Raw genomic sequence first — 10,935 nt, 5'->3', positions numbered from 1 at the left:
AATTGAAAAATTAAAAAAAACAAAAACAAAAAACAACAAAAAACTCAGACCTTCACATGTCTTCACAAGAAGTCTGACCAGATTCAATGAGTGTTGCTAAAACTAAAAGGCAAGTGGTATGGAGAACCTCAAGGAGAAGAAGGGATCTGGAAAACAGTAAGCAGTTATAATACCAAATGAGTGGGAAAACATTTGTCAGTAAGAAAATATTTCCACACAAATATGTAAAAGATCTCAAAAACATAATTATTTGCCTGATGGGCCTATAATTTTTTTTTAAAGCAATGCTGATTATCAAAGTATGTTTTCACAATTCCTTTTCAAATATTGAGGCCTCAATTTCATGTGGATAGTTTTCTCAATGGTGAATGACATGACTGAAAATACTAAGCAAAATAGTTGAGAAATGATATTAACATATAACACTGATAACTATAGTTAAAACAAGATCCACTTGGCCCAATTCAACAAGTATTTATTAAGTACCTAAACTAAGTACTATATGGGATCTAGTGATACAAAGGAAAATAAAAGGAAAAGTTACTGACTTTGAACAAATCACATTCTAAAATGAAGCACAATATCTATGGTACAACATAGTTAGATATTTTGGTAAAATTGGTAGTCTATGTTTGAAAATCAAGATCTGACTTAAAAAGATTTATTTTAAGTAAACTATTATGTTTGAAGAACTGTTAAACGTTAAATCCAAAAGTAATGACTTAGTATAAGAAATGAGATCTTTTTAACAAGCAGACTTGATTAACACAATTCCTTTAGCAAACCATAGTATAAACACGTAATCCTAGATAAGGTAAACTATTAATTTTAGATTTTAAATGCAACACCAATTTTAAAGCGTGGCATTGTTTCATCTCAAGAAAATATTCCTGAATTAAAAAAAAAAATTAAACTATCAGTGAAGTACATATCCATTATAAGTAGCCTAGTTAATCAAGATAACTAACAACCCTAATCTTTAGGTTTATTTTAGCTACAGATAACAATTAGCCTTGTTTGTCTCCATTATGGACATTGTACCCCTCTGATTTAATTAGCTCGATTTTGGGGGGATCTTGAAAAAATACCACATCTTTAATTTTGCCAATAAAATCTTGGTTAAAAAGTCCTTGAGTAACCATCTTTACTCCCCGACCAAATTCAAAACCTCCCAAATAGCTGACACCACCATAATTTAAAGCAATATAACTTTTTGTTGGATCAATATCTTCAAAGATAATTAGATCACCATCAAAGTAGACTTTGATAAAAGTCTGGTTTTGCACTACCTTTACATGATGCCATTGTTTATAACATAAGAGAGCACTGCTGTTTATTAAGGGCACAGAGATTCTTTCTCCCAAGTTGACCACCACTTTGAGAGTTTGATTGTGGAAACCAATGGCTAGGAAGTCATTTTCTTCATGTTCAGCTTTTCCCATCCATAAAATTAAGCCTTCTGTTGCAGTTGTGCTAAAATTAAGAGATACAGTGGTAAACTGGAGGTCTCTTTTTTTATAATTTGGATCAATGTACTTAATATAAGAGTTACCAACAAATTCTGCTGTAAGAAATGAGGTTTCATTCTCACAGTACCTACCCACCCAACCCAATGGACATATACAAATATAAGAAGCAGGCTGAACAGGTATACAGTGAGACTGATGAAGACACATATTATTCCTACAGTATATTGACTCTTCACACCTCTTTCCTATCCAATGTGGTGAGCATTTGCAAGAGAAGTTGGAGCCTTGTGCTACACATTTCCCTCTATTCTTACACACTTTATACCCACACGGAGTTCCATCACAATCACCTACATTGGAACCACTTTTAGCACCTGTCTCAGTTAATTTTAATTCCCTACTATTTATAAGAATTTCTCGAACACAACCATCAAACCCAATAGGTTCATTCTCTGTGGCCAAAGGGTTGACAAGGCTTAAGGATGATACTCCTCCGATGTAAAAGTCTGTACTTGTGTCCAGGGCTCTCATGCCAGCAGTGGCTTTTTTAGTGATGTTGATTCCATCCAGCTCCAAGTAACCCTCGTTACCAACTCTTCCTGCCTTAATCACATGCCAAAAACTTCTGGTGTGGACTTTTTGTAAGGATTGTAAAATTATTGTTTGGTCCCCAAGGTTGTAACGTAGCTGAACAGTACCATTAGCCAGTGACAGACATAAAAAATCACCTGTCAAGAAGAAGAAAAGGTTTATTGTAATAATTTAGTGGAATTGCAATGGGTAAATCAATTGGCTGCCCTATTTTCCTCTGTTATATGCTATATTTTAAAAGGGAAAGTTTGAGAGGCAGGAGTGGAAAAGAAAATCCTAAAGTTGGAGTCAGATTTTCTACTACTCTGTGTGTGACTTGAGCAAATTAGTATTATAATGCCATAGATTTAAGGCTGAAGGAGACTTTCTAATTCACATAGGATAAAACTGAAGCCCCATAGTGGTTAAGTGGCTTACTCAAGGTCACAAAAGTAATTAAATGGAAGTCAGGATTTGAGCCCTGGTACTTTGATTCTGAATTCAATGCCTTTCAAAATTTTTTTTTACACTCTACTCTGTTGCTTCCTTTGGGTTCTTAGTTTCCTTTGGGGAGGTATGGACTAGATTTCTTAGGTTCATATAAATACATGATAACTCTTACTGGGTCTAATTACATGAGGGAGCTGAGAGCAATTTGTTCTTTTTGTGAATCAGTCTCCTGAGCCTACCATGTTGTGTAATTAAAAATTCTTCCCATTAAATATAGATACTACCCCCAGAACTTTGATTCCTCAGTGATAAAATTAAAATATTTTCCCTTGACTACGCAAGAATTGAGGTGGTGAAATAAAATAGTTCTTAACAAACTCATCATCCAAGTGGCTCACAGTGTGGGCTATCCTGAGGCAGCTTGCCCATCTGGTCCTGATTACATTTTCTGTCCCAACAAAAGTAGGGAAGTCTTTCCAAACTGCCTTCTCAACACCTTTCTGCCAATGCTGCTTTTTCTGGTTTCCCCTTTCTGTCTCCTGGGTAGAGAAGTCCCATCTACATTCCTGGGAGGAGTACTACAACTCAAAACCTATTCTACTTTCCAACTAATGTGGGCCAGGCCCTCACTAATTTACTGTTCAGATATGACTGGATAGCATTTCTTGGATGAGTAGGGAATTACCAACTATAATCTTTCAGGTAAGATGGATAACTGAACTTTGCTATCAAGCACTACAGCCTTTAGACACCAGGCTTTACTCTGACCCACTATTTTTACCCTCTTCCTTCCCTAACCTGCATTGCTATTTGAAGTACCAGTACATAATAGGAACCCTTGGATGTTGACATCTACTTGATATCTCATGTTAAAGAATTTTGGCTTCTGAAGAGCTTTTTCTATCATTGAGTGCTTAGTATAGAGTTTTTCCATTTATTTAGAGAAGGGAAAGAGAGTTCTGGGTTTGGAGTCAGGACCAAGGTGAACAATCCCAGCTTATTTACCTGTGTGACCTTTATGAGTTGCTACATTCTGAACCTTAGTTTCTATCTAACTCTATGATCCTAGAAAGATATTAGAAATGATAGGTAAGCCCTTATGCAACTGCTTACATGTGAATGAAAACCAAATTGCCTATGGTCCTATTTTATGTATTTGATAGTGGTAAAGACTCTCAAATTACATTTTCTACTATAGTTAGATTATGAAAAAAAAAAACTCTCCATCCCCCCCTCAAATTTTTCCCCCCTAGATGTCTATATCTAACCAAAGGAAGAATTTTTCATTTCATCAGCTTAATTTTTAATAAGTCATTTCAAGGATTTTTTTTTTAAAGATACATGCAAATTGTAAAGCTTTATAATGGTAATACAAGATGCGTTTGAGTCATGTTAAATTATGTTATATTAGCAAGGAATATCAAAGTCTTGTAAGAAATGAGTTCTAAAAATCTGAAGATATTATTGTTGGCATGGCGAGGTGACATCAGTGTTGGATGTGGAACTGAGATCCCAATGGTTAAATCTTAACTCACATCCCTCCTTTTGTAATCTTAAGCAAGATATTTCAGAGCCTCTTTCAGGACTCAATTTCCTCATTTGTTATGATAGAACTGAATTATCGCAGCTGGTCTTTGATCTATGCTCCTGTCTGTAAACATTAGCACCAACTAATGGCAATTTTTGGAGAGCACAATAATATAAACCAGATCTTTTACACAGAACTATGCATTCACTTTTTTTTTTTTTCTTTTTTCTATGATAGGTCTTTGGTAGTTGGACCCTTTTAATAGGCTGTCCTGGGAATAAAAAAAAATGAGGAAGGATAGGATTAGAGTAAAAGATATCTAAATAATTAGAAAACTAAAATATAACATATACTACAACATTCTGATGAGATCAAAGATCAAGGTACATATACACAGAAAAGTATGGCACACTAGGAAGATCCAATTGAGGTTATATGGTACTAGCAAGGTCAGGGATGAACTCAAGGGAAATAATACTTGCCCACTACTTCTAGCCATTCCAAAGGAGTAGTAGCTGCAACAGCAATCCAGAAGCTGATCCTACATCTAGGCCCTGCCCAGTATCATCTGACATACTACTTTCCAGTTGTATAATTTCTCCTGTTTCCTTATCACTATTAATCACCAGCCATATTAGTGATTCATTCCTACCTAACAAGAGATAGAAACTGGGCTACTTCTTGTTCTCTCATCCCATTCTGCCTGCTCTTTCCCCTGAGCCAAATCTCCAATTAACACTTTTCCTTTATCCTGAATCTCTCTTACACTAACAGATTTATTTTCCCTCACTGAGATTGGATCCCTAGTTATGATTATTGCATCCCTGTATCTTCTCTGGTCCTGGTTGTACTTTCACACTTGCCTATGCATTGGGGTCTTAGAGGGGAATTAAAGTATTTCATACTCCCTAATGCTACTTCCATACTTTCCCTTTACCTCCATTATTCACCAGCCATTCCTTTTAAAAATCACAATGATTTGGATTGGGCAAGAAATATAAATTGAGTAAATTTCTATCTTATTTTAAAAGTTTAATTACTTGAGAACCTGTCTAGGAATGATTAGAGGTACATATTTTTATTTTTTTATTTTTACATATTTTAGCTAAGGAGGGAAGACATTTCATGAAGAATTCAGGGTAAATTTGATTCATTTGGGTTTTACAAAATATTAATTAAAATGATCATTTGTTTTTCAATAACCTGTATTTAGTGAATCTTTTTCCTTTGTGTTAATCAAGGAGTAGACTTTAGTTAGCTCTTTAAAATCACTTCAAACCTGTCTGAGTCATATCTTTTTTACATATATTTGGTGTTTTTGAAAGCAATTATTCACCTTAGTAAAACACAGGATATGAAGGCATACATGTTACTGTTCTGAGATAAACATGTCTGAAAATGTGTGAATCACTGATTAATAGATCAAACCTTTTATAAAAAAGAACAGTATGTTGTATGCTAAACCAAACAGCATTAAGACAACTATCCCTTAATTCACCAAAATCACTACATTTTGATTAGTTTAATTTTGCTTTCTATAAGCAAATATTTTAAATTTTGCCTTTTATAAGCAATTTATTTCATTTTAAATTCTTAGAAATTTAAAATACATCATCATAGATCATGGGATAAAAATTATCAGGCATTATAACCTTATGTAGCTTGTACCTTATGACAAATATGAAACCATGGCTATGATTTAAATTTCTTGCCTATACATAGCATATTCCAAGAAAATGTTTGAATATATACACATAGAGTTCTTGTATGGAACATGAATACTGAAAGCAAAATTAGATTTATAATAATATTAACTTGTCACAGTCTGGCTTGTTTCTTTTCTGTCTTTGATTCATGAAAAGTTTTGATATGGTCTAAAATCTTTTTGTTTATACTACTCAGTTGAAATTTTTATAAAAGTTTTTTCATGCAGAAATAGAAATTTAAAATATTTAGCATCTTTTATGAAGTTTAGGTTAGTCATTAATTAAAAGCCAAATATCCAGTTTCAAATGAATAGTTCTTTTCTAAATAAATGTGTGTTCAATTCAGAGACAGTATGGTAAATACTGGCGTGATATGAATAAGGGGAATGGATCAGGTGACTTCTAGGGTCTATGACTCAATTGCTATTGTTTCGAGGTAATTTCATTTAGTAAAACAACCAAACTGTCACTGGTATTATACTTTTAACAGTCTTATCTTTCACAATAAGCATACTTTATAAGGAATAAAGACATCTTTATTACATAAACTTGTTGAATCATACAATTTTGGCATTGAGTCTGGACACTATTCTTATTGAGAATCTACAATGAACACTCTTCAATAAGCATCTGATTTTTTTTCTACTCCCAAAACTACATTTTTAAAGGATTAGGTCATCATGAATGAGTGCCAGAACAGAACGTATTAAAATATTGTGGTTTATAGCCAATACACTAATAAAATATGTTAACAATATAAGTGTAATATTTAGTAAAACTCTGGAGAGGAAAAATGTGCAAATGAAAATAAAGATGAATTTGACACATACTAAACTGACAGATTTTGAAATATTTTCATTGTGTAATATTTTAAGATCAATGTAGTGTAGGTATACATAAAAGTATATGTGTGTTTCTGTGTGTGTATGATTTCTATGATTATGATACAAGATTCATTGATATAGGGAACTCCACATGGTGGAACTCTGATTGAGCTCAAATCACGTAAAGGAAACATTCATTAAGCCCTAAAATGTATCAAATTCATTGCTTAATGATGCAGATATAAAGAAAGGCAAAAAATCAAAGCAATAGTCCCTACTCTTAAGGCGCTCATAAACTAAACTGATTTGTAATTTATAGTTTTGGAAAGTTATCTGGGGGCACTGGAAGGTTAAATGATTTTCCTGGTGTCCCTCAGTTTAGTATAAGAACTCTGGTTTTCCTGACTCAAAGACCAGTCTTCTGTGCTGTCTCGCCCTTAAGTTTACAAATTCACACATACACACACACACATCCTTATAATTCAAAGCTTTTAAAAGAGCCATCTACCATTATAGATAGTAATAGATGATGGAAGAATTGGAAAGGACAATGGGTTTTGGAGTACAAGGACTTAGGCTTAAATTCCAGTTATATATTCCTTGTGTGACCTTGGATCACATACTCCTTTTCTTTCCACTTTCTCTCTATTTCCAGAGAGCAATTTATAAGAGATAATTACAGCTTTTCAATAGTAAGTCCATTATTTTTCAAGGTTAACTGTCTCTTAACTTCAGACCTCATAAACTTTTCTTTCATTAACTATTTGAAAACTTTAATAGTAGATATTGATTATTGGATTCAATGAGGTAACATGTAAAGTGTTATGCAAACTTTAAAGCACCCTACAAATGCTATCATTATTATTGTTATCTTTAGCCATACTGTATAATACCAAAATTCCTGTTTTTATTTAAAAAAAGAAAAGATGTTAACATTTCACAGAATTTCATTGGAGGAAAAAAAAAGGCCCCATGCTTGTGAATGGTACCTTTGATATTCTTACCTGACTGACTGTTAAGGTACTGTGCTGTATAAAACAGGATGCCATCTGTAGAAACAGGCTGAAACTGTAACTGAATATACATCTTTTGTCGAATATGAAAAGGAGCGAATGACATCCAGGATGATTCATTGCTTCTGAAAGATGGATCACTTATAGAAAAGGCTACGAAAAAGATAATAAAATTCTCAATGAGTCATTTGCTGTCATAGAAATTGGTATTATTCATGAATTGTCCACCTAGATTTTGACATTTTAAAAAGTTTTATTTTATGATAAAATGACCAGATAGGAAATCTACTTTTTATATAATATGCTTCCTTCTTCAATTCATTTATTTTTGGCACAGGGTCTTTGATAACCTATGAGCCTACATTGTAAGTGATGTTCCATCATAACTAATAAGGTCCTTTTAATATTTCTGATAGCTATGCTTTTTAGATAAATGAATATGAGGGCAACTTTTGTCTTCTTGTTGATTGCATGTCATTGACTGGCTCCTTTTATGGATCTAATAAGCCACAGTTTGTCTTTACAGCTTTTTTCAAAATAAGTCTTTTTCATCACAGCTTTAATGGAGACATTTTAAAATAACCATTACTCCAATTCAAAGATAGGGAAACAACTACATTGTATGTAGGTCCCTTCCTAAATTGAGAATGAGATTGAAACTATATATCAAAACATTTTACCATAATCGCAGACTTTGTGCATGTTAATGGAATACTGATTTAAAGGAAACATGGAAACTTTTCATGCATCCTACTCTCAGAACTTCAGTCCCATGGAAGCAAATCAAAAATAGGTTAGAAAAGAGCAATAGTTCATAGGAAAAGCCTTTAAGCTTTGATTTCTAAGTGTCTTTAAATTCAGGATATGCACTGTACATTCTTATAAACAAAATTTGTTTAAAGATTTTTGTTTGAACAGTTTTGCTTATAGTATGCAAATTTAAAATATATATGATTTTTAAAAACCTTTTAAGTTGCATATTTCAAACATGACAAAAGGATAGGAAGACAGGAATTTTAAAGCAAAAATTCCCCTCTCCTCCCTTTTCTTTATGTGTGTGAATTATGTCCTGGATGAAAGGAAAATAAATTTGATAGGGAAAAGTATAGTGATGAGTCATGTCTTAAAGAGAGAGGAAGTGCATTAGAGTAGATAGATGTCTTTGAAACCTTGAAGACCGGTATTCTAGTCCTGCCTTCAGCAGATATTTTTTGTATAGGCTAATCACTTAACCTTTCCATACCCTGGGCAATTTCTCTAAAACTAACTTTCAGAGAAAGTGCTGACCTTTGGTAGAGGGAGTTTTCTCACCTGGGAATCCCTATTCTAATGAAATTATAGGTCAAGCTCCTCTCCTTATGTCACAGATAAGAGAGTCCAGTTATATAATCATAGATTGAAATGCATATATTTATCAACTAATAAGCACTTATTAAGGACTAAACTGTATCTACCAGTCACTACCAGTCACTGTACTAGTAACACAAGAACTATTTTCTCATACTATTCTCCCTTCAGATTATGACAAAAATAATGATGCTAAAAATATTTGATAATAGGAATGTAAAACATTTTATCCTAGTAACTTCCTACTTTTCTTCAGTGAGGAAAGAATTTCTTCTCCAGACATCTAGATTTTTTTCCTCATTATTCAGTAAATAAACATTTATTAAGCATCTACTATTACTGGGTACTATGAAGCTATAAATACATATTAAAAAACAAAGATGTTAGTCCCTATCCTGAAGAGCCTTATAATCTATTTGGGAGAGATAATACACAAAAGGAAGCTGAAAAAGAAAGAAAAATGTGAGCGGGGAAGCAAGCTGGAGTTGAAAAGCAGGATAGGTGGTAGGGAATGGGGAGAAGACTGCGCTTAGCCCCCTTTTTAAGTAGGGATCTTGTCTTCATGGCTCTGCCCTCCAGTCATCAGGTTCAATAAGAAGGAAAGGCAGAGGGTATTGATTGATAAGATATGAAATACTGAGCAGATTTAATCTTCCAGCATAATGGGATTTTCTGGGGAAGTAAGGCAAGATGGAGAGAGCCAGAAAAGTCTAAAAGCAGTATAACTAATGAGTAATGACAGGAACACCATGATGAGCCCCTTCTTTAGGTAGCAGCCTTGAAGTTCTGAGTTCAACTTCCTAATAGTTTTTAAAATTTTTTCACTTATATTTTTGTAATATGTATTTTAGCAAAATTTACAAAAAGCATAATTCTAGGATATATAAATATGAAAAGGACATTCAGAAATGGGGAGTGTAAATGTATACTTTATTCATTATATTAAGTGCTAATAAAATTTCATTAGAATATAGTTCAATTTAAAACTGTCAGATCTGGAATGGTTGCTCAGAAAGGCAAACAAAAATAATTTAAAAAATGAAGAACATTTTTTTTTTTTTTTTTTTTTTTTTAGGTTGGAGTTAAGTGACTTGCCCAGGGTCACACAGCTAGGAAGTGTTAAGTGTCTGAGATAAAATTTGAACTCCGGTCCTCCTGAATTCAAGGCTGGTGCTCTATCCACTGCGCCACCTAATTGCCCCTTGAAGAACATGTCTTAAGTAAAAACCCTGTTTAAATTAAGTTCAAACTTTCTTCCTCACCTATTTTTTTTTTATTTTAATAGTTTTTACTTACCAGATATATGCATGGGTAATTTTACAACATTGACAATTACCAAACCTTTTGATCTAATTTTTCCCCTCCTTCCCTCTCCCAGATGGCATGTTGACCAATACATGTTCAATATGTTAAAGTATAAGTTAAATACAATATATGTATACATGTCCAAACAGTTGTTTTGCTGTACAAAAAGAATCGGACTTTGAAATAGTGTACATTTAGCCTGTGAAGGAAATCCAAAATGCAGGTGGACAAAATTAGAGGGTTTGGAAATGGTTCATAAGTCATCTCCTAGAGTTCTTTTGCTGGGTATAGCTGATTCAGTTCATTACTGCTCTATTGGAACTGATTTGGTTCATCTCATTGTTGAAAATGGCCACATCCATCAGAATTGATCATCATATAGTATTGTTGTTGAAGTATACAACGATCTCCTGGTCCTGCTCATTTCACTCAGCCTCAGTTCATGTAAGTCTCTCCAGGCCTTTCTGAAATCATCCTGCTGGTCATTTCTTACAGAACAATAATATTCCATAATATTCATATACCACAATTTATTCATCCATTCTCCAATTGATGGGCATCCACGTAGTTTCCAGTTTCTGGCTACCACAAAGAGGGCTGCCACAATCATTCTTGCACATACAGGCCCCTTTCCCTTCTTTAAAATCTCTTTGGGATATAAGCCCAGTAATAACACTTCTGGATCAAAGGGTATGCACAGATTGATAACTTTTTGAGCATAGT

At 33.5% G+C, this 10,935-nt stretch overlaps 1 protein-coding gene across 1 annotated transcript in view; it reads right to left on the bottom strand.

The window, feature by feature from the left end:
* Positions 1–458: 458 nt before the first annotated feature.
* The window catches only part of EYS (eyes shut homolog), a 401,433-nt gene continuing 390,956 nt past the window's right edge, over positions 459–10,935 (bottom strand). Inside the window, exons 12-13 of the mRNA XM_074310593.1 lie at positions 7,552–7,713; positions 459–2,197 (exon numbers count right to left, since the gene is read on the bottom strand). Of these exons, the coding sequence (XP_074166694.1) occupies positions 1,008–2,197; positions 7,552–7,713 (1,352 nt within the window). The 3' untranslated portion in view covers positions 459–1,007. The remainder of the gene's footprint in view (positions 2,198–7,551; positions 7,714–10,935) is intronic.

Source organism: Sminthopsis crassicaudata, chromosome 4 (genome assembly GCF_048593235.1).
Source record: "Sminthopsis crassicaudata isolate SCR6 chromosome 4, ASM4859323v1, whole genome shotgun sequence".
Taxonomy (NCBI): domain Eukaryota; kingdom Metazoa; phylum Chordata; class Mammalia; order Dasyuromorphia; family Dasyuridae; genus Sminthopsis; species Sminthopsis crassicaudata.
The sequence above is the reverse complement of the archived record's forward strand: the minus strand, read 5'-3'. Positions and strand labels throughout refer to the sequence as shown.